This window comes from Sturnus vulgaris, chromosome 11 (assembly GCF_052056855.1).
Source record: "Sturnus vulgaris isolate bStuVul1 chromosome 11, bStuVul1.hap1, whole genome shotgun sequence".
Lineage (NCBI taxonomy): Eukaryota > Metazoa > Chordata > Aves > Passeriformes > Sturnidae > Sturnus > Sturnus vulgaris.
The window spans coordinates 20,878,641-20,903,002 of record NC_142253.1 but is presented as its reverse complement, the minus strand read 5'-3'; the positions used below and the strand labels follow the sequence as shown (position 1 = coordinate 20,903,002).

Genomic DNA, 24,362 nt, shown 5'->3' with positions numbered 1-24,362 from the left:
AGTGAAAGATGTTTGATGAGTTTGGGGGTGGCTCAAATGCCATTTAGTCAGCATGCAGTGGGACTGAAGTCAGATCCCCCTGTGTGTGTGTCCTGTACTCAGGATGGTGATATGAAGCTCTCTGTAGTAGGACCCATCTCAGTTCAGCGCCTTGTACAGCTCATTTGTTTTCCTGTACTTATTACAACTGTAATGCATTTATGGAAATGCTATTTTTAACCTCATGAGGTAACACAGTTCATTTTATGGCTGAAGAGCTGACAGAGCTTGAGGGGTTTTGCTGAAAGTCATGTCAGAAAACTTGTAACAGAGCTGGAGATGAGCTGGAATCTGTTGTGTCGTTCTAAGGCACAGCTCTCTCCTTCACTCTGTCCTTTCATAAGGTCTTATGTTGTCTGTTTACAAGTTTACGCAATTAAGAACCAAACTGCTGCAGCAGCATTACTTCACACTTAGACCTTGAACTTGGCTCAAAGAAGGGCTCTTACATAAGCCAGGGAGAGTGGAGGAAGAAGGAGTGACAGTGAGCTTAGTGTGGGACCAAGCTCAGCACTTGCCTCAACCTGCTGCACTCAGTATTTTATTTTATTTTTTCTTGAATTGAAAAAAATACTTCAAAACCTGAGATGCTTTTAACAGTAAGAGGCTGTTTTCATCAATATTAAATTTAGCAGTTGTCCCTTGTGGGACAGTTGCTGAGATTTTAAAGTTAAGCAAGCTTGATAATGTGTCAGGGAAATGGGGTTTCTGTTGGCTTGTAACCACAGCTTGTTGGGCAGAGATCTGTATGCATGGAGATATTAACTGATGAAACCAGCCTGTGGAGCAGACAGTGGAATACACTGATACTATAGCCACTTTTTTAGATTCACCAAAGATGTATTTTGCTTGAGGCCAAATTTGTCTTTTCCTTTTTAAGTTCTGACATGTACATTTTTAGATAGCAGAGTTTTGTGTTTTAGCTGAGCCTCTTAGGTCAGGAAAATAAAGGGACTTTTCTACAAGATAAGCTTGAGGCCTTCTTTTAAAATAGTTTTCTCAATATATTTGAAGGTTTTTGCTTCCTTTGTATATCCATTATTTATTTTCCAACAGCTGTAACCAAAAGAGCAGATATAGTTATTTTTGTTGGGTAATTTTGCTTGTTAACCTCAGTTAATCAAGAATAGTAATACGCTGTTTAAAAGCCAAAAGAATAGGTCGTCAAGTCTTTGTCTTCAGAAAACCTTTCTTCACTGGAGTGTTACTGCAGAAATATGGGGGTGTGCACATATGGGCAATGGAGCAGACTCTCCTAAGGAGTCTGGAGCAGTTCCCAACCTCTGTCTTGGCTGAGGAGAGGCACTGAGGGAGCAGAGCTCAGTCTGTTGACCCCTCAGGGTTTGTCACTGCCAGCTCTGCCTGAAACAGCTTGGCTTTCTCACCTGGTGCAGGGCAGCTGGGCAGCAGTGACCATTCCATCCCCTTACTCACATGTACATCCTGGGTTACTCTCCTAATACCTGAGCAGTGAATTGCACCTTTAATTTCAGGAATTCAAGGAGAGAGGTCTAGGGGCCACCTGTTCTCTTGCATATCCAGGGAATCCTGACAGTTTGAATTGATAGGATATTAATGTGTTATCTGAAGTCTGTGTGTGGTGTACGTCTCTACATGATTATTGCTTGTGTCAGTTCCCAGTGGTACTAGAAAAAAAGGGCTAAGAAATACCAGCTGTGAGGGTACAAAGCAGGCAGAGCCAAGGCTTTTGTCAGCCATTACAGGGCCAGGGGAACACAGAGGAAACACTGTCTGAACACAGGACAGCACTTTTCACGGGGGTGGCTGTTGAACACAGATTGCAGGAGGCTGTGAAGTCTCCATCTGAGGAGATGGCCCAGAGCTGGCCGCACATGGTCCTGGCCAGCTGGCCCTGGGCAACCCAGCTTCAGTGGGGGCTGCACTAGACAATGTCAGCCTGTGAAATGGAGATACTGATAATAACAGCTTCACGTGTTGGTCCTGGCATATGGCTAAATGCAAATGGCTCATAAAGGCAGCTCTGCATATTTACATAATGAGAACTCTTTTAGATTATTTTTATAGGGGCGTTGTAAAAAGCAATTGAACTTTCCTTCTCACTCCTGTTTTTTTTCCAGGTCTGCCCCATCTCCTACCTCAGGATTTCCATGAGGCCCATTCTGCTCACCCAGAACAAAGAGGCACTGCTGGCCCTGCCCCTGGGTGTCACTCTGACATTTACAGTCCATTTCCACGATAACTCTGGAGATACTTTCCATTCACACAATGCTGTACTCAACTTTGCCACCAACAGGTGGGTGTCTGTCACGGGTGGTAATTACAGAGAGCAAAAAAAGGCCAGGCACACATAGAACAAAGGTTGTTCCAAAGATACCAAGTGAAGATCAGCTTGGGCTGGGATTAGCAAAGCAAGGGTTTTGTCTCTGCAGCCTTCAGAGGCAGTGGCAGGAAAAAGAATTGCAGTTATCAATCGATATTCCCTAGCCATGGGAAGCTGCCCAGATAAGCATGATCCCAGCAGGGCCTGCAGGAGCTGTGCTCTGCTCTCAGTGATTCTGAATCATCCCCTGCACGCAGCAGGGGCCCAGAGAAACAACTGATCCATCAGCATCTGCCTCTCCCAGTGCTGCTGTGTTCCACTGACTCACTGAGCACTTATGGAAGGTGGGGAACGTTCTGGACCAGGGGCGGTCTCCTCAGACAGCCTTGTGCAACCTTCCCACAGCAGGGACAAGCCTCAAAGGGCCTTTTGGTCTCTGCCTCACAGAATAAATGTTATGAAGCAGCTTCCTGTGGTCTTCAATAAAATACCACTTATGCTGTTACTGAAACATGGCTTGTTTTCTGCAGAGCACCTTGCTGAATTTGGGTAAATACCAGAACTGGCAATCCAATGGCATTGTTATGTTTGGGAAGTCGCATATTGGTGTTCAAATTTCTTGGCTTCCTAACTCCCTTGAGAAAAGGGAGAAGACTCAGATGGTGTCATTCTAAAGCTCTACAGTTCTCACAATTAAGAAGTAGTTTTCATGCATAATTACAGTCTCCGTCTTTACTCAGCGTAATGGTGAACTGAGAACTGAAATTTGCCTCAGTGGCACCTAAATAATTTTTATAACTTCCTTGCTTTGGGATTTCATAAGATGACTGTTGCTGAAGACAAGCAGCCAGCCATCTGAAGAGTTTGATCCCTCTCCTATTGGAGAGATAATGCCCTTACCAAGCCTGCCTTCTGCTTGTGTGCAGGGATGACTTCGTGCAGATCGCCAAGGGAGCCGCCAACAACACCTTTGTGGTCAGGACTGTCAACGTGGGGCTGACTCTGCTCAGGGTGTGGGATGCAGAGCACAGTGGCACTGCGGACTACATCCCACTGCCTGTCCAACATGCCATCTTCCCAGAGCTCCCACACGTGGTGGTGGGGGATGTCCTGTGCCTCAGGACCTCGCTGACAGCCCAGGAAGGTCAGGGCCTCCAGCTGTGTGGGGTAGCAGCTGTTCCCTGGGACACCAGCATGGCTCTGGCTCACTCTCAGCAAAACTAAATGCATAATTGATCATGTTTGTTCAGAATCAAATGTCACTGTTCTTGTTAATGATAAAAATAGGTTAGATCAACTCCTCTAATTTTAATTACACCATGCAATATGTCTCTTGTATTGAATTTCTGAGCATCACACTTCAGACATTACTATTCCATAAGCTGGGAAGGGCTGTTTCTGTGGAACTGCTGCAGAGTCAGGACTGCCTGCACTATTGTGTGTGACTGCTGGTATTAATGGGCTTGTGTCAGAATAACTGCCTGGCAGTGGCACTCACAGACACCAGAGTGCCCAGGAAATGCTGCAGTTGGTGTTGAGCAGTGCCCTTATGGTGTTTTCCAGGCCTGCCAGGTGTGTGGAGCTCCTCCTCAAGTGCTCTTCTTCTCGTGGACTCCAAGACTGGCGTGTCCCTGGCAAGGGATTCTGGGGTGGTCACTGTCTACTATGAGATCCCTGGGTTACTGAAAACCTACAGAGAGGTGAGGCCCTGTTCCATTCCTGCTGAGGTTGGTTTGTTTGGGGTGGACCCTCACCAAACTTCTATATGGAATTTTTTTGTTGTTGTTAAAAATATTTAGGAATGTTCTTTTAGAAATGCAGATGGTTGGGAAGTATTTGGTATATGTCCAAAACCATATTTTTTTTTAAAACATCTGTGCTAATGAAGAAAATGTAGCATAACAATTTTGATTTTTCACCTCTCCTGTTCTTATACTGTACATTTTGATTCCTTTTTTGGCTAAGTTGTTTCCATGTGCTAACCAATTTTTGAGTATGGCTGCTGTATGAATGAAGCTTCACTGCAGGATGAGCTGCCAGCAAGAACTTGCTCAAGTGTTGTGCCATGCATCACTGTTCAGAAGTACTCCATTAAATTGTTTTGTTTATCTGCAATGCAATCGTGCTGTTGACACAATTCACTGCATCAGCCAGCATAAGCACTAGACATTCTTTTTAAATTAAATTTAGACATGGAGCTTTATGCATATTAGCTTCTGGGGATTGGGTAGGAAGACAAAATGGTTTTGGTAGCTTAAATTGCTTGGAAAGGCAGTTTCTAATATTAGAGAAATGTGGGATTTCAAATAAAAACATCTCCTCGTGGTGTCTTTTACAACCAGTCCAGTCTGGTTTTGCCTTAATTTTTATTTGTTGGAAGAGTTTTTGGTAACAATGTGCTTCATCGTTTTTTCAGATTGTGATTAGTGCACCTCAGAGGACCACAGCAATGCATGTCAGTGGCATGCAGACAAGCTTGCAGGGAGTGGCAGCCTCAAAAGTCATCGTTTCAATTGGGGAAACAAACAAAAATTTGAAAGGTATGATTAAGAAGCTATATACTGATAGTTTATTGTGTGTTTATGGTTCATGATGCTTTGGTTTGTGTTATGGGGTTTTTGTTTGTTGTTCAAGGGTAACAAGATCCTCAGGAACCTCAAGTACCTTTCTAGAGTCCCAGGAGCTCTAGGAGCCATGGCACAGAATTTGGAAAGGTGTTCTGGGGCACTGTTAATATTTCACAACTAGTAAAATCAGTAGATTTCAATAGAAGTGCCATTTTTGATCATATAAACAACAGGCAATCAGCTAATTGCTTATATATTTAATTGCAATTACCTTCTTGGAGTTGTTACATTTTCTTGCTTAGTTCCCATCCTTAAATCTTTTACAGAACTTACCACCAGATAGAATCAATATAAAGATTAAGCATCTATTTAATATTTATAAGCTGTATTTTGTGTGATTACAGATCCCTTTAGCTTCTAACTTAACAATTAACCCTTCTTCCAATGGTATTTTATTTTGCCATATGTCAATTATTAAACTACCAAAAAATCATCTTGCCAGGTATTAAAATCTGACTCGAGGCTCCCAAGATCGTGTAAGTTATTCAAGAGACATCTGAGAAGAAAATTCTCTCCAGCTTATTCTCTCCTGTAAATAAATTATTCTTGTCAAGAAAACCCCACAACATATAAAATTTTCATTGCTATCTCTTTGGGATTAGACCTGAGCAAGGACAGCTGTCTGTGATTTCCAACTATTTTAAGATCTTCATAACCTTGTGAAACAATTTCAGAAGGTGGTAGAATAACCAAATACTACAAGCCATAATTTTGCTTTTAATTAATTCAACTTAATTAGTTACAATTTTGTTTTGTAATGAATTTGAGAGGATTTTTTTCCTTCCCCCTAGGGGAGTGTTCACCTGCTCAGACTGAAGCCATTGCTGAGTTACAGCCCCAGTCCATTATCCGTTGCCATCTCGATTTCAGCGGTGATGCCTTTGACTTCCCAGCACACGATATTTTTGTGGCAGAACCTGGATTTGATGCAGTTTCAGGTAAGATGTGACAAGATGCCACACTGCAGACAAACACAAACTCTTTGGTCCAGCAGATTGCACAGAATCCCAGCATCATGCGTTGGGTTGGAGGCACCTCACAGCCCATCCAGTGCCACCCCTGCCATGGCAGGGACACCTTCCACTGTCCCAGGCTGCTCCAAGCCCTGTCCAACCTGGCCTTGGGCACTGCCAGGGATCAGCTGCTCTGGCACCCTGTGACAGGGCCTGCCCACCCTCCCAGGGAGGAATTCCTTCCCAACATCCAATTTAAACCTCCTCTCTTTCCTTCTGGAGCCTCTGGGCTTTGCTGTGTAGGACGTCAGGCCTCGGTGAGTTGTTCACATGGACACTTCTTGTTTCACTAGGTTTTCTGCCTGTGACAAAATCTTGTGTTGGTTTTTAGAGAACGCCAGAAGTCAGTGGCAGCCCACTTCATGTTTTTCAGAGTTTTTGTAGTAAGTCAAAGAAGCAAAGGAGCAATCAGGTGACAAGCATTCCAGAAGTGGAATGTACTCCCAAAACATCATGAGCTGGGTCTTAAAAAGGGGGAAATTGCCAGACACTATGAATGAACGTGGAAATAAGATTGTCAAGTCTACAAAATGTGTTAATTCTTTGAAAGAATAACGTGATTTAGAACAGAATAAACCACTATGGACTGTAAGTAATGATCGTTAATTATCTCTTAGATTCATCTCTGCACCCATTGGGTAAGCCCCTATGCTACCCTGAATATGCCTCTGTTACTTAGCTAGGGGAAAACATGCACCTGGCAAGTTCTCCTTGTTGCTTGATGGTTTTTATCTTCCATTCTCTGGGAAGTTTTTACTAGCTTTACTGCTACTAACAGACTAATTGGTCCCATATGAGACTAGAAATATGGTGAATATATAACTTTTAAAGGAACTTTGATAAATAAACTACATGTTCCCAGACTTGTTGATGGAGATTGTAGCTGGCTACAATTTTAACACTAGTTGAAAAGAATATGAAAGAGGATGTTCTGTCTTGTTTTCAGTAAAGCCTTTCAGGATTAGCATAAATATTATGTTCAAAGTGCAACTGAGTCTCAGTGGCATTTTAAAATAAAATGTGACTGGAAGTTACCCAGCATAGTGTTTTTTTCATGATATTCAGTTTGGGACAAGGAATTACTCCGTTGTTGTAGTGCTGGGATTGTGATGTTTGTCTCAACAGACACACTGTCCCAATTTATCCGTGCACTCATCATCAGCTCCTCATCAGCTGCTGCTTGAGCTTTAGCACCTTTTTTAGCTTTTCTCTGAAGATGTCCCAGCAGTCTCACTGCATGGAGAAGAGCCCTGAAAGGTGAGCAGTTACCAGCCCGAGCTGTCTCGTTCCTGCAGGACACTACACGTGCTCCATCAGGATGCACAGCCTCACTGACAAGCAGCTGAAGCCCCTGAGCAGGAGCAAAGCCACGCTGTGGGTGACGGCGGCGGTGCAGGGCAGCGCCGTGCCCGGGGAGCAGCTGGGCACAGAGGTGCCCTTCAGCCGCTGGTTCTACGCTGACCAGGCTGAGATGCTACTCAGCAACCAGGACGTGAGCTCTGTCCTGAAAATCTTCGGGGCCAGTGAAATCCTGGATAGCCTGGAGGTGAGTGCGTTGCCAGGAAGGATCTCAGCAGAGCTGAAAGCATTTTCAGCTATCACATGCAGCTTTCTAAGGCAAGGCACTACCTGCCATCTTTACCATGTCTAGATTTGTTCCTGAGACAGTTTGGACATGCTCATCTTGGAATGTGTTCTTCCTCAGTTTTTACTTTCCACAGGATCCCAGAATGGTTTGGGCTGGCAGGGACCCTAAATCTCATTGTGTTCCAGTGCCACTCACTCACTGGGTTGCTCAGGGGGCCCTGTGGTTTTGGGATAGTACAGGTGTGTCAGGCTCACCTGGGCATGCAGCCTGGCCTTGGGGTTTTGGGGTAGTACAGGTGTGTCAGGCTCACCTGGGCGTGTGGTCTGGCATGTGTGAAGCAGCTCATGGGTCAGGAAGCAGAAACCTGCCCAACTCCTGTGGCTGGGGGACTCGTCCAAATCTGTGTGTGACTGACTGCCCATAGCTCACACAGCCCGGTAATCCAGTCTGGATTTTGGCTATGTGGGGTTAGCCCAGACCTGTGGAAAGGGCAGGTGAAAGGGGGCACCCTTAGCAATAGGCAGGGAGAAATGCTGCAGGTGTCACTGTAAAGCTACACCTGACTCCTCTGGAGTGGTGAATTGCTCTGTGTTTCTGTGGAATCATTGCTGGCAGCTGGCCTGGAAGATGGAGGTATGCTGTGCTGTGCCCAGCAGTCTGTGTCAGGTTAGATGTTCTCTGTGCAGGTGGCATGCGAGTCCCCAGCAGTGAAGGTGCAGGAGAAGGAGAAGTCCTACGGGCTGCCCAGCTACGTGGTGTACACTGTGAGCCTGGCTGATCCCAGAGTTCCCAGCCAGGGCTCCCTGTCCACCTCTCTGACTATCTCCAGTCCCATGACAGACCAGTCCATCACCATCCCAGTCACAGTGATCTACCTGGCTGACAGAACCACTGCACCCATGAGATGTAAGTTCAGCTCCGCACTCTGTGTGCCAGAAGAAACTTTTAGCTTCTCTGATGTTTATGAGGCTAACTCTTAAAGCAGATTGGAGAGTCTTAACTCAATATTGCCTCCTCTTAATCAATTCTGCAGATGAAGCCAGTCTCTTCCAGCAGTTTGTTGAGTCTTATCAGGTGATGATCTTCACGCTTTTTGCGCTCTTAGCGGGGACAGCTGTTATGATCATAGGTAAGAGGAGATTGCACAAGTATTTTTTTTTTCTGTAGCTTCTTACAATGTGTTAGCTGTAAGATAAAAAGGAGTGATTGTCATGGGAAATTATTTTGGTTTGTCTTTCAACTGTCTTGCAGCCTACCATGCATTTTTCTCGCCAAATGAACAGCACAATCAGCCAGTATTCCACCCAAGGACAAGTCTTCAGCACACCCCTAACAGTAAGCAGCTATCGTCCAGTCAGAAGTGAATTAATTGATTAGTCTGGTCATTGCACTGGAATTGAATGTAGGAAGGTCTGTAATCAAGAGTAGCAACAAAAAATAATTCACATTCTTACAGATGTGTTTAAGTTACAGTGATCTGCAGGCCTGGTTGTAAACACAAGTGCCTGATGCTTCAGATAAAGTGAGGCAAATTCAAGTGAACACCACTTGCTGAGGGGAAATGTGTTGTGCCCCCCTCAGACTTGAAAAGTCCTGAACAGGAAGGCCCACAAAGTTGTGATGCTTGCAGGATACCTTTTCAAGAGGCACTAAGCTAAAGGGATGATTTCACCTGGAATGGATGATCAGACTCACTGCCAGTGCTCAGCAGATCAAGAGCAGTTACTGCTTTGTTCCCTCTCCCACCATTCCCTGATGGTTGTTTTCTCCTTGCCATGTTCCAGGTTCCCTTGTGTCACCTGCACATTCCTTCAGCTCCCAGGCCTCCAGCAGGCAGACGAGCCCCTCGGCCACGCTCTGGAGCACGGGTTACGCCTCTCGGTAGAGGCAGCACATGAGACTCCTCCTCGTGCTGACAAATAAAAATAAATGCACAACTCAGTGCCTTAGCAAGCTCAGCAACTTCAGCAGTCGGGATGCAATTCAGATTTGCTCTGGAATATAACTAGGTCCTTTATTTATTTTATTTTTTTAATATTTAGGGCTCTTTGAGTTTATTTTTTAATGTTAGTGCTTCAATTCTGAAAAGCTTGTTTTATCTGTTGTTTTTCGCTGCCTGCACAAAAAGCAGGGTTCGTGCTCATCTGGCTTTCTTGCACTCTTGAAGCAACTAGAAGTTCTATCTAAGTTAGAGTGATAACCATTTTAATTTACTTTTTAAAAATTAGATTTCTTTCTAATTAACTTTTTTTAAAAAAGGGAAATTAGAAAAACAGATGAAATATGAGCCAAAATTTTGAAGGATTGTATATTTCAAAGTTTTTATTTTGTGCTCCAAGAACTCAGGAATGTATTGCACTGATATGTTCTTATATTTAGCCTTACACTGGGATTCATCAGCACAATATGCTGGTTTAGCATGAGGAATGCTGGAACAACTGTGAATAATTTGGAAGTTTTCTTACAACAACAATTAAAAAAGGAAGAAAAGAAACCCAGAACTTAGTGTGACTTCCTTTGGGTACAACTGCAGTATTCCTTGGTACTGTAAGCACTTTTTTGAACTGGGAATGTGAAAGCATGTGCCTTCTCAAGTGGACCTTTCTTCTGGTAGGAATGCTTTATTTTGAGGATAGAATCACATCCCAATCACTTTTATTTGTAAGCAGGGTTTTGCAGCTATCAGATAAGGGATTTGTTTACATATAACAAGCATCCCAGTTTTAAATGTGAATAATACTCTGGCTGTCTGGACTGTCCTAAGGACCATAAGGAAAGTGAAATAACAAAACACTTCATGCAAAATACTTTGTGTGCAGAACTATGCAGGCAAATAGATGAATGGAATGCAGACCCAGTGCATGGCATAGAGTTTTTGTTTCACAGGCACATAGTGTTAAAAGGATTGTTACATGTATTTGTATTGAGTCTTGTTTAACTCGCTGGCTAATTTTGGAGAAATTGTGCCTTAAGTGCTAGTACTACTTAAAAAGGTCAGTTTGGATGTAGATAATAATTTCAATCTGTATTAAAGCTTTTTAAGAGTCCTTTATTTTGAATTTTCTTGTGGTTTGGCTGTTCAGAATCTAGCACTGGAGTGTATTATTTGAATCTGTATTATTTAATAAAGCTTTTAAAGATTATTTTGCTGTTGATGAATTTTCTGTGGTTTGGCTGTTTAGAATTTGGCTCTGGGCTGTTGTGTGAACTTTACTTCCTGCAGCCCCTCAGTGTTTGCCGTCATGATTTTCCAGTCTTAATTTTTCCTTTTGTTGACAATGTAATGTTTCAAAATATTTTGACAGTGTTTCAACTAGTATTTGTTGTTAGGGATTTCAGGATTTCTCCCAGTTTTCACTAAGCATCTTCAATCCTTGCTGAAATCAGTGATGACTGTAGAAGCAGCTCTTAATTTTCTAAGTTTGTTCAAAATTCCCATTTTGTTCATTTGGGTTTTAAAGGAAATATGTGATCTTTTTTCCACCTCCATTCAGCAAGAAACCAAAGGGCAGTGAATATCGCAGCACTAATGTGATGAGCTGTTCAGAAGGAGAGATTATGCTCTCCTGTTGCTTCTCTTTCCCATTCAGAAGTCTGACAGTGAATGTTCTGAGAAACAAACTGCTCCAAGTGGTGAGAGTACTTTGGCAAATGCTTGCTGTTTATTTCATTTCTTTCGGCAAGTAGTTGCAGTCTCCTGGCAAGGAAAAAAAAAAATGAAGTAGGGAGCTGGTATAATTCAGGGGCCAACCTCCTGCAAGCAACAACCAGGTTATTGCCTTGAGGTGCTCATCTGACCTGTGGGGTCATTCCTGGGGCCAGGAGGGGTTTGGGGATATAAATTTTTCTGTGAATGTTTCTGCCAATGTGGAGATTTGGTTTTTTTTCTTAATTGATTGAGAAGAGATTTGGGGATTTTGCATTTAATGCTGAATTCTCCCCCTGTTCACTTAGTGCTTGTTCCTGACTGTTTGCTCCCCTGAGAGGGAGAGGGGCTGCCGGGGATGTGTCTGTTCCAAGTGCCTGTTCCAAGGTCCAGGCCTTTTGTGAGTTCAAATGTCCGAGTTTTTCAGTAACCCAGCAGTGCCAACTCAGGCCCAAGCCCCAGTCCCTTCCCATCCAGCAGGAGATTTGCTGTGTGCCAGCAACAGCAGCTTCGTCACCTCGTGCTGATACAGGGCCGAGAGGTTTTTGTTTTCAGAAATAAACCAAGCAGACCCAAGCAGTGAGTAGTGAAATCACTGAGCCGATGCCCTGGGCTGCCCCCACAGCCTGGAGGGCTCCGTGGAAGATCCCGTGTTCCTGGCAGTGCCCGTATTGGACACTGCGGGATCTGCTCCGGGCAGAGGCTTCCCCTTTGGATCTGCCATCCTTGGGCAGAGAACCCAGAGAAGTTTTCCCCTCAGGAGCTGGAAGTGAGCCCTGCCATGAGGCTCTGGCTTGGGGGTACTCGCGGGTCCCTCCCTGGTACAGGGACATGGAGCCTGCCTGCTGTGCCAGAAAATCCCTGACCAGCAGCAAGGAGTGTCCAAGGAGTTACTCAGCTAGATTAGCAAGGCTTGGTCTTCAAGTCAATCTGCTCCCTAATAAAACATCCCAAGCATCACCTAGTCTTTATTTATCCATCTACCCCTTTTAAAAAGGAAGGCAGATGGTGAATGAAACATTGCACACACCTTTTCAGCCAAGAGCTCTTTCTGATGAGCAGCCAGGATTATGGTATGGTGCTGCAGGGGGAGGTTTTCCTGGCAGTATGTTAGCTGCCTTTTGTACTCTGTATGAAGGACTGCAGTTTTACAGGTGTCAATCCAGCCTCTGGGCTAATCCTTGCATTTGCTTGCAGATGAAGGCATTCTTACCTTCCCTATTTGGTGGTTGATTTTGGCATTCATGAGGACATTTCAGTCATTGTGGGCATGCTCTGATGATTTCTTAGTACAGGGTTCCCCAGGAAGCTTGGGGAGTTTCCCCATCCCAGTTTCCCCAGTTAGAGACACAGCTGTGGTGCACTGCTTGCACCTGTGTTGGCACCTGTTAGGCTGTGTCCCAGGGGCAGTCTGCCCCATGCAGGAACTCTCCTTGGAGGAGCCCTGGAGACAGATAGTGTTTAGTTAATAAGCAAGGTACATGAATTCCTCTCTTTTAAAGTGTGGGGTTTTTTTTTCTAGTAAAGCAACTAGAGATATTGTTGGTGTATTTAGCTTTATGGTTCTGTGTTAGTGTCTTGGTTTGAAAGAACAAGACATGGTGCCTGCCAAGAAAAGCAGGAGCCTCTTTTTAAAATAGAGAATGTAAAACCCCTCCTTCCAAGTTATTATAATTTTGAAATTAAGGGGCTCTCAGGCAAAGATATGGGAATAGGAATAACAGTTCTTTACTAGGAAAATTAAAATAGAAGTACAATATTACAAAAAACTAACCCAGAAACACTGACAGAGTCAGAATACAACCTGACACCCTGTCGAATTGAATGGTGGCTGCATCCTCCTGCAGTGACAGATGTGGTTCAGTTGAAGCAGTGCTCCTGTAGAAGGTGCAGTTTTCCTCTGAAGGTCCAGTGATGATGTGGAAAGGTCTGGTTTTCCTCTGGAATCCAGTGGAAAAAGGCTGCCTTGGTGTTCCAGATTTTAGTTTTTATTTAGGTAGGAAAGGTTTGGCTCCTCCCCCTGGCTGGAGCATCTCCCAGTGGGATGATGTAATTTTATCAGTCATACAGTAGGATTCAATGGCCTATTAACAGGAGATATCTTCCTGGAGGAAGGATGGGTTGTGGAAAAGATAAAGATGACTACACCTGGTTTTATCAGATGGCCTGTTAGCAGAGGATATCTCCCACAGAGATAAGGATCACTGCCCTAGCTGGTTTCAACAGATGGTGATAGAATACATACTTTGGGTCAAATCCCGTACTGCAACCTAAGACAGTTATTCTGTGTAGTATTGGTGATTTGATTAATACCATTCCTTTCCAGCTGTTTGGTCCTTGCATCAATTTCAAGTTTAAGGTTTTATCTGGCCTTAAACTCCAGGCTGTGTTCTCCATAACAGAGCCCCTGTGCTCTCGAGGAAATGCTTCAATTTCTAAACTGGAAAAAAAGGCATTTAGCAAGTGATGACTCTCTGACCTAAGGTCTTTGGGTGACATTAAATACTCCATTTTTTATTTGCTTCATTGGCAAAATTCAAAATCCCCTGCTTTATTTTCAGTTTGTATAAAGGTGGGTTCACTTTTCATCTGTTAACTTCAATGAGACCTCTCTGTTTAAATTAGGCACGCAGTTTCCCAGGACCTTCTCTTGAAGCTTGCAAAATTGAAACAAGAATGGGGAACTGTTTTTTCTGCTTGATTCATATTTATCACCATTGCACTGAGCTGTAGATGTACCAGCAAGCTGCTTTCCATTTCTTCCCTCATACCTCTTGTCATTTCCATCGCCAGGGCTGCTTTTATCCCAGGTGTTGTGGCCTGCTCCAGAGCTTTGTGTGCCAATAAACTATTTCCTGCCATTTCTACCATCTTCACCCCTCAGCACAGCCTCGTGCTGCCCTGCTGTGTGCTGCCTCCCTCCAGTGCTTTGCCAAAATCGCTGAGCAGATTGGGAGCTTCAGTTGCTGTTTTCCATAGAGCAGACGTTGTGTACATGTTTATAATTCACCCAGTCATTCATTTTTCCCTTCTCACTTCTTTCTTGCCACATTGTGTTTTAAAGTGCTGTTCCCATTCTGCTCAGTTCAAAGCTTTATCTCAGGCCTTACTTTTGCATTTAGCATAATTAAATTTATTTCAAGCTGTTGTGCTTATGGATATGCCACGGTGTCTTCTGTGACCTTTTGCTCATTCTTAACTTCATTTCCATGCAAGCCAATCCCCACCTAGGGACATCCTTTCACACTTGGGTTGGGAAAGCACCACAAAACCTCACTGGAGGGTCAGACCAGAAATCCCTGCAATGGAGAACTTGAGGCTGCCTATGCCAAGGGTAGCCCTGGTAAATAATTTTAGGCCAGCATGTCCTAATGGCTTAGAGTGACCATCTTTAAATCAAACAAAAGCAGTATTGTCTAGATAAAATCTGGTGATTGAAATTCAGTTTACTGATCAATAAGCTCAGAAGTTCTGGAACTAGTTTAAAATAATTGTTCTATTTCACATGTATTTATCTGTGAGAGAGACAAGAGGTGGGAGATGCTTTTGTCTTTTGTGGTATATGCATTACTTAGAAAACAAAGTTCAGAGAATGTCTGAAGTAGTAGGAAGTTGTCCTTAGTAAAAAAATAGTGAAAACTGTCATATTTTATCCAAAAGGAAAGGGAAAAAATAATTATCCAAAGTAATAGCTTGTAATTTGACAGTATGAGTCACTTGTGTTATTATGAGTCATAAATAGAAGAGGTACCAAAAGTTATTTTTCAAAATGTATAAAGATAACCAAGAAACTATGTCTCCCAAAATGTAGCTAAGAAGGCACCAGGTCATTGAACAGGCTATGCTTATTTGAAATACTAACTCACTAAAAATACTTTTTTATTGTTTGGGGGGGGGGGGGTTGTTTTTGTTTTTGTTTTGTTTCGTTTTTTAGGTTTTGTTGTTTGTTTGTTTGGGGGGTTTCGGGGTTTTTTTTTTTTGGTTGCTTTGTTTTGTTTTATTTATTATTTTTTTTATTAAGGAAAAGGCTGCTTTCAATTATCTTCTTCTATAAAAGCTAATTAGCCAGTCTTTAGTGGAAGCTGAGTCAAACCTCTCCTTAGAAGAACATTAAGAATCCTGGAGTTTCAGTGTTATGATCCAGCCTTTTCCAGCTCCTGAACTCTCCTGCTGCACACAGTTTGGTCAAGGCACCAAACACAGCCAATAAAGCTGATTTGGCCTCAGAACTTTGTCATTGCTCCTATGCACCTTTATCTTTTCAAACTTTATTTCCTCAAGCCTCAGCAGTCATCTTTGGATCTGAAGCCGTGGCCATGTCCTGGTGGATATTTGGGGGTTTGTTCATTTGCCAGATTAAGATTTCATTTCATGCTGTGTTCTGGCTGGCCAATGGAAACAAACAGCCTTTGATTCCAGCACAATTAAGGATCTCTCGTGAAGAAAAGATGACTCTGTTGTCCTGAGCATCTGACCCCAGCTGGTGCATTCTCTCTGCCAGCTGGTTCTTGCAGGGGAGGAAAATTAATAAAATTTACAAAGAAGTGTTTTCAGCAAGTATGCAAACATTGAAGGCTGAACATCCTCCTTGCAATGCATGAAGTGGATTCCAAATAAGCAGCTGAACTGAAGGATTATTTTGATAGTGTTGTAAAAATACTGGTCTACTGGATATGTTTAAAGGTCAGCTGGAGTGTTTTGTGGGGGTTTTGTTGGTGCTACTGGGTTTTATTGGTGCCTGACTGCTTAGTTCTGGGCATGCTGCTTTCATAAGGCATCACTGAGCTGCTGGGCCCCTAGGCGCCTGTGTTACACGGATTATCATCACCATTGCTGCAGTTTCCATACTCCTCCCCTACTACAAAAAATGTGACCTTTGTGTGATTTTTTTGGGGTCTCTGGTATGACATTCCACCTCCTTCAGCAGGAGGAGATTGATGAATTGAGATAATTGGAGAAGTAGATAGTAGTTGCTAACACTCTCAAATTATTTCATTAAATTATTATGAACAATTTACTCAGAGCTATCTTGGGGGTGCTGGGAGAGCAGAATGTAGTTTAGGCATAAAACATGATACAGCAATTTCATTTTAGTTCCAGCTTTACTGAACGTGTTTCTAAAAACAGAGAGGTACAGATCACACTTCTGTCTGATTTTTGGATTTAGAGTTACAACGACAGTGCAAAATGCCAGAATTATGAGTAAGTTAAAAAGCAGTGCTGAGTTGTAAGGTCAGTTGTTAGCCCTCACTCCATGATCTGATTTAGCAAATCACCATATTCTCAGCAGTGATGGCACAAATCACTCCCTCTGCTTCACAACATTCTCTCCTTTTATCCTAACTGTTTCAGGTGCTGTTTAGGAAAGGTCTGAAGTGCTTTGTGTCCTTGACCCAGGTGAGTGACCCAGCCTGCAGGGCTGGGAGAGCTGGGTACCAGTGTAAATACACCTTCAATGCAGTGACTTATCAAGCAGTAGCTTTGACATAAGAGAAATTATTGTTCCATGAAGCACAGTGAAAATAGGGTGGAAATATATCAGGTGTTTTCAAAGTAGTATTTCCCAAGGGGAATCCTGTTCCAGCAGTGAACCACAGAAGTAGGTGGTGTAAAAAGCACTGGACAGTGAAGTTCCCCTCCTAAATGGAGGAGGGAGGGGTAAGGCAGCGTGTTCATGCATTTGGACTTACCCTAAGCCACTGTTTTAACTGTGGAACATTTGATATTGGTGAACTTTAGGTAAAAATTATATTTCCAGAATCCCAGAACATCCCGAGTAGGAAGGGACCCACAGGAATCTTCCAGTTCAGCTCCTGTCCTGCCCAGACACCCCAACAATCCCACCCTGAGCATTCCTGGGATGTTGTTCCTGGAGCTCTGGCAGCCTCAGGACTGTCCCCATTCCCTGGGGAAGAACCCTCTGGGGGAAGGACCTTTCCCTGGTCTCCAACCTGACCCTCCCTGACACAGATCCAGGCATTCCCTACGTGCTGTCCCTGGTCAGAGAGCAGAGATCATTGCCTGCCCCAATCTGTTATTTCAGGAAACCCTTAGGGTGAGCTGTTTCCCTTCCAAACTGAGCAGGAATTTTGTACCTCTTATACCTATGTCTGGCCTCCTGCCTGAACTCAGCATCTTTGTGTACACAAATACACATCCTCTGGGCATTGCTTCTCAGTGCCAGCAGCTCTCTTCCCTCTGCCTTAGCAGGTGAGCTGATCTAATGATACAGGAGCACCTGGTTCCCAACACTGTAAATCAGGGCTTTCTGGCAAATAGCATTTCATTTAGGTAATAACACCCTTACAGCCCAACAGTGATGGCTTCACATCCTTCAGACTTACTCAAATATCTTTGCAACCTTATTCAACAACTACACCTTATCATTCAGACCCCAATAAAGGAATTTAACATTTTGCCAAAGGAAGCTTTCTCTGTGCTTTGGTTGATTTGCCCAGAAGGTGTAAGAGCAGCTGTTTTGATAGAGCTGGACTGTGTACTGGGATGAACACAGAGTTTCATGAAATCTGTCAAATGTCATTTTAAAAGTCATCGAATGTGCTCTACTACAAATAGGCAGAATTACAGAGCAGAATGCCTTTTGTGAATGCTATTGTAAATGTGTCACAGCTCATTGTGGCTTTTGCATGTGGGCTTATCTTCAAATAGCATCCTGCTGTTATGATTAGTGATCGCTATCGTGAATAAAATCTCTTTGGTTTCAGCAACAAAATAAACCACTTTATATATAGAACCCAATGTTGAATAGGACTTTAAATATTTATTTTCCCATTCTTCTTGCCAAGTAATCTTCAAGGTGAAGCCTTTCTTCTAGCGAAACAAAGTCAGCAGTAAAGCCAGGTCTTGAGGCAGTCATGGTTTTAGAAAGGGCAGTCAGCAGCAGAAAGCAAGGAAAGCAGAAAGCAACAGCTATTGATGTCACTTGTCTAAATGAAACAGCCTTGGAATCCTGTGCACTTGGAATTAGGCAATTGTGTTTTACTGGGGTGAGTTTTGTGGTGTCCCAGTGTGCACCAGCACCATCCCCTGCTCCAGGTAATTGGTGACCCCACAGGAAGTGCCTTGACTCCATGTGAAACACCTGCTGTGATTCCACAGAACTTTCAGTCTTGCTGCTTTTAAAATTATTAGTGTCAACTTTGAGATTTTTGAATTGGTAGAGCACTCACAAAAACGTGTCTTCATATGATTTGGCAAGCCATTGCATGATATAAACCATCGTATTATATTATTATATATTATATGCTATATGACAGGGATTTGGATTAGATGACCTTTAAAGGTCCTTTCCAACCCAAACTCTTCCCTGGTTCTGTGAATCTACAGAATATGAATAATCTAGTCGTACAGCTCACATTTTTCCAAATTAAATTCTGCAAGAGAAAGCAGAATTTTGCCTCTTAGGCTCACTAGATGAAGACTTTTAGGCTTGTGGAGGATTGGAATAGTTCCAGTTAAGACTAACAGCCAAGATTTAGAAATACTTGGAGCTAACCTTTGATGAGAGAGGAAAGAAAGAGTCTTCTAAAGTGAGTTCCTAAAGAATTCTCATTTAGGTAAAAGTACATAAGAAGGCAAAAATATCTGAAAGTAAAATAAATTCACAGTTTCTTAGAAGTCCCAGAAGCACAGCACTGAAGGTGTTGGGCAGTGCATGAAAATGAGATACAGAGAAGTAGAAGGCAGCTTTTACTACATCAGTAGGTTTGCATAACACAGTGAGACTGGCAAAGGAAACGAGGTCTTCATTTCCCGGTTTTGTGAGAGCCTGGATGTGCGGAATAAAGCTCCAGGAGAAGACAGCAAGGAGGGAGAGGAAAGTTTCCTGTGAGTAATCTAACTTAAAAATTGGAAGTTGTCTTAAATTCTGCATTATCTTTCAGGTTAAATGGTGAATCTTTGTGAGAGCCAGTTTGTTTTGCTGCTGGAATCTGACCATAAAGTTCTTAGACACCAAGTCTCAAGTACTGTGTGTTCAGTTGTGCTTCAGGAGTTCTCTTACCATTATAAATGTCTCTCATTCCATCTGCCTGAACAGACTATGGGCTGTGCTAAGTCTGTTATTAATTTTTTAGGTTGTTTCATTCCAGATAAATAAAATATTTAAAGTTAATATTTTTCCCAGCACTTTCAGCTGCTCAAAACCCTAGCAGCATTATGCAGCTGACTTCAAGCAATAAAGACTACTAACTTAAGATACTTTCAGTGCCAATGAGCACTTTAGGAATGTTGTCTCTGGGAACAGGTAATTGCTAAGTCATTGTTCTTTGAATACTTCAGATCCACAGATAGATTGGTGTACTTGTACCTCTTCTGAGTGACTAAATGATTTATTTAAATGAATTTATCATCTTGATTAGCCTGTTGACTCTCCATTGGTTTTTTGCCTGCACTCCCAGGTAAGCTCTTTTTTTTCTCAGTCACTGCTGGTGCCCACAGCCAGGCTGGAAGGGCCTGGAGCAGCCTGGGCTGGGGGAAGCCCAAGGAACAGGATGAGCTTTGAGGTCTCTTCCAACTCAAACCATTGTGGGATTCTGAGATTCTATGATTCCACTTTTTGCTAATTGAAAACTTTAGCATCAGGAATTCAGGTGTTGCACTCCCAAGCTCACAAAGCCCAAATAGAAAGCTGTGCTTGCTTTCCAGGGATGGATTTATGGGAAGCTGCATCTCTAGAGCAGCTTTAGACTTGTGGTTTCAGGAGGAGGAGAGTGCCCAGAGTCTGCAACTCTACAACTGCTCATATACAAATTACCCTGAATAAAGTTTTAGTCTTCTTTTAGTTTTGGTGCTTTTGTTTTATAAAATCAGCATATCTTGATTAGTGTGACTGTGTAAATCTGTGGGTACATTTGGTGACTCTGTATCATTATATGGATTTCCATGTGCAAGAAGACAAGTTTGCTGCTGGCATTGTGGTGCCTTGATTGCCTGCAGCTGTGGAATTTGCATGTGCTTTGGATCCTGGGCACTGGTAAAATGCAGAGGCATTTATTCAAAGTTCATAAATAGCTTCTAATTTTTAATTTAATGGAAATTTAAACATGAAACCATGAGAATTCATTTCACAAGTGTCCAGAGAGAGCTAAGAGCCTTGTCTCAGGCATTAAAGCAGGTTTAGTTTGTTCCTGATATTCTTTCACTTGGCTTACCAAGCTTGTAACACAGTTTATCTTGCACTACTGCATTTGATCAGTTTTGCAGAAATGTATCCTCAAGAAGAACAATTAGATTTAACTCATGATCCCTCCTGGAACTGGTCCTTTCTCTCTCCTTTTTCACTATGTTTTACTTTACAGACCATCATCATCCAGCTGTTTTATACTATTATTTGCCCTCCCCATAAAGTAAACGTTAACATCTTCATATTCTGTAAGTTACATTTTATGAAATATCAAAACCTATAAAACTTACCAGCTGAGGACCTGCTTGTTTGGATTTTTGTGTGGAGCAGCAAGTAGGAGAAAGGAGGGAAGGAGAGGTGGTTTTGGAGCCCACAGCACTATTTCAGTGCTTAATATAGAACAGTAAAGTATTTTGAACTCTATTGTTGAGAATACACGTGTGATCTAAATCAGAATTATTATCCTTATCTCATCACTGAGAAGGTTGCAGCACACAGAGAGGTGATTTGTCCAAGGCTCCTGTCAGGGCAGAGGCAGCAGGGCTGAAAATAGAGCCTATGTTTGAGCAGAGCTCGGTGCTGGGTCTGTGACACCGAGGAGAAGGAGGACAAATGGAGAATGCTGCAGAGGTGGGAGTCACACAGGAACACTCTGGGACACAGCCCTGAGCAGCTCCCTGGACCACCCTGCTGGAAAATAATTCACCTGCAATGCTGAGAGGCCAGAGCCTTGAGGAAACTCCTTACCAGTCAGGGGTCAAACAACCACTTTCAAATTTAACATACTAGTAACAATAATAACAACAACAACAACAATATAACAGTAGCTATTAATATTAATATGAATATACTTTTCTAGCCCATCTGAACATTTGACTACACTTCCAGGAGCCCGGCAGAATTCCCCTTTCCTAGAGATGGGCTGTGCAGGAGAAATGCAGTGCAGGGGTTCTGCCCTGCTGAGCTGCTTTATTCCCTGCAGCTCAGGCAGGCACAGCCACAGGGCAGGGCCAGAGCTCTGCTGCTGCTGCTGCTCCTGAAGCTGAACTTGGGGAGTTCCATGTGGAAGCTGGTGTTCCATCTGTTTTATTTGTATGACACATACAGGTGTGTCACTGTTAATACACTACACCTCATTACCCATGGAAGTGGGAATCTGACTCCACTGGGTACTCTGCAGCAGCATTGTGTATTTCAAGTGAAAAGATGTTTCTGAATCTGATGTTTGACAGCTTTTCACAATGGTATTTAAATATTTAAGCCATTTAAGCATCAAAACTTGTTATCTGGAGTAAACTGGTATATGTGTTTACTTTCTGCTGGCTTCTTCCCCATTTATTTAGATTTAGAAACCAAAAATACTGTGCCTGATTCATCCAAGAACTTAAATATATATCTAAAATTATGCCTAGTTAATTAGTTCCATTTAAAGTTTTTCTGCTCAAATGCATAAGCTTTTCAGCATGCTGCTGTTATGTACTAGATCAGGGTTTTGGGAAGAGAAGGAGATCCATAAGAAATTTATTTAATTGCCTAAAATTTTAGTCTGTAATTCAAAAGCCTCCTGCTATGTTTAAAGCCCAAACAACAAATCTTTTTTTCTAATAGTTACTTGATAGCGTACATATTCTGAAGGATCTTGAGATGTTTAATCCAGCAGAAAATTGCTGTCTGCTGGACTACAGGGAAAAAGCAGGACAAAATTTTCTTATTATTATTTTCAAAAATGTAGGCAATTATAATTAGAGAAGAATAAAGCAATATAATTGCATAATGAGAAGAGCAGAGCTACACAAAGCTTGGTGTGTAGCTGGTACTGAAATTATCATTGAAACCAGAGAATTTCTCCTGTTGCCAGTAAAATAATTGATTGAAATGGCAGTTTTTATGATTTAAGCAGTGAAGAAGCAGTGCTTGGTTATGGGCTGGTGGGCAGGTTCTTCAGGTTGGCACTGACCTGCACAGGGGTCTGCAGGGAATTCCCTGGCCAGAGGAGCTGGGATGGGAGGAGATGAGCCCCAGGGCCCCTCCCAGCCCAAAGCAGAGGGGATTGCATGTCCTGAGCAGGGAGAGAGCTCCCAGCCAAGGGCTGGTCCTGCAGTGCTCCTGCAGGATGGAATCCAGGAGAGAGGGATGGAATCCAGAAGAGGGGATGGGATCCAGCAGGGAGGGATGGAATCCAGGAGAGAGGGATGGAATCCAGCAGGGAGGGATAGAATACAGGAGGGAGGGATGGAATCCAGAAGTGGGGGAGGGAATCCAGGAGGAACAGATGGGATCCAGAAGAGAGGGATGGGATCCAGGAGGGAGGGATGGAATCCAGAAGGCAGAACTGCAGTGCTGGTCCCTGCTGGGTGCGCAGTTTCTGTTCCCACGGCTGTGCTCAGGTCTGGGAGTGTCAGTGTCAGTGTCAGGGGCAGCAGGAGGTGCCTTGCAGATGGAGATCACTGCAGGCCACGGCATGGCCCAGAAAATCACCACAAGCCCCATTTCCATGACAGCTCTCGGCCCTGACATCATCTCACTGCTGCAGTCAGCTACGGAGCACGAGTGGGTGGTGTTGGTTTTGTCTGTGCACTATTTCCCCCCATTTGGATGAGAGGACAACGCTAGAGCAGTAAAAAAAAAAAACAGCTAATATCCATAAGTCCTGGAATGGTAACAATGTACATATTTCAGCAGCCTGTCTGCAGAATGAAGCGTCTGCCCAGAGGGAAGAGAAGGAATTTAAAAGGATCCCCAGTGTGTGGTGGGCTAGGGTTAATGTTAGTAATATATTTAATGAGGCTGTAATTGGTATATTTTCCGGAATTTGGTTGATTTTAAGAAGGAGATACATGTAAACTCTTTGCTGCTTTTTGGGGTTTAGTGCCCCGGATCACTGTATTTACAGCCTGTGTCATGCTGAGTGCACAGGCTGGTGCTGGAGGTGCCCAGCAGAACCAGGCGAGGAGGAGGAGGAGGAGGAGGAAGAGGAGGAGGAAGAGGAAGAGGAAGAGGAAGAGGAAGAGGAAGAGGAAGAGGAAGAGGAAGAGGAAGAGGAAGAGGAAGAGGAAGAGGAAGAGGAAGAGGAAGAGGAAGTTCAGCTCTGTTTTCCCTGCTGAGAATGACAGTGTTTCCTACCAGATAATAAACCTACATGAGCTGTCCTTTGGTAAAATTCTTGTGGAGGTTAATCTGACTGGGAATGCAGAATTCTGCCCAGAACAAGGCGAATGTGTTTGCACTGTTCAGGGGTGGTTGCTGATGTCCCTCTTGAGCCTCCTGCCAAAGGGGCAGCGAGAGCTGCTGGCTCAGCTGTGCCTCTCAGGGAGGGCAGTGTCACCTGGGCTGCTCTCTGGGGTGATTCTGTACTGGGCCACGGGAATTCCTCAGCTTGGATGCCAGCTCAGGTACCTGGGTCTCTGTGGGACACCTGGTTCTGACCCAACATGGGACAAAATCCCATCCTTGGAACTCCTGCAATTCTTGCTGACAAATCCCCAGCAGAAATGTGGGGGTCTGATTGTGCAGAGTGTGACCCAGCAGCCTTCTTATCATCTTTACATATAAATAAATCTAAACACAGAGCAATCTGCAGGCAGCAGGGGACATGGTGCAATCACAGGAGCAAAACTGAGCTCTAAAGGCTGACTTTCCCTTGCAGACACTGCCAGCAGGTCTAGCCTGGGGTGTTATTGTTAGATTGTGAGTTGTTATCTCTGCTAACCTTGGAAATAATTCCAGCACTGGGGAGAGCTGCTGAAAAGGACCCTGACTGAAAATATTTGCTTCCCACATGGATGTTGTAAATACACACGCACAGATAAAGTAACCTTAAACAAAGGGTAAAAGTCTGGCTCATTGTAAGTCAGTGATAAAACCTCCAGGTTGAAATCGCACAAAGTAAGTTTTAGAGCACTGCATAGAAATGATAATGTGCAGAGAAAATAAGTTTTCTAAAATACATGAAATTCTGGAGCAGTTGATGAAAAGTGTTTCAAACTAAATGCTGTGACCTTG

General features: G+C 43.4%; 1 protein-coding gene across 1 annotated transcript in view; it reads left to right on the top strand.

Annotated features, from left to right (window-relative positions):
- The window catches only part of NUP210 (nucleoporin 210), a 52,600-nt gene extending 41,888 nt beyond the window's left edge, over positions 1 to 10,712 (top strand). The window contains exons 31-40 of the mRNA XM_014893123.2: positions 2,139 to 2,314; positions 3,268 to 3,485; positions 3,905 to 4,041; positions 4,758 to 4,881; positions 5,760 to 5,906; positions 7,277 to 7,527; positions 8,256 to 8,475; positions 8,603 to 8,698; positions 8,821 to 8,904; positions 9,354 to 10,712. Coding sequence (XP_014748609.1) covers positions 2,139 to 2,314; positions 3,268 to 3,485; positions 3,905 to 4,041; positions 4,758 to 4,881; positions 5,760 to 5,906; positions 7,277 to 7,527; positions 8,256 to 8,475; positions 8,603 to 8,698; positions 8,821 to 8,904; positions 9,354 to 9,454 — 1,554 coding nt within the window. The 3' untranslated portion in view covers positions 9,455 to 10,712. The remainder of the gene's footprint in view (positions 1 to 2,138; positions 2,315 to 3,267; positions 3,486 to 3,904; positions 4,042 to 4,757; positions 4,882 to 5,759; positions 5,907 to 7,276; positions 7,528 to 8,255; positions 8,476 to 8,602; positions 8,699 to 8,820; positions 8,905 to 9,353) is intronic.
- Positions 10,713 to 24,362: the final 13,650 nt, after the last annotated feature.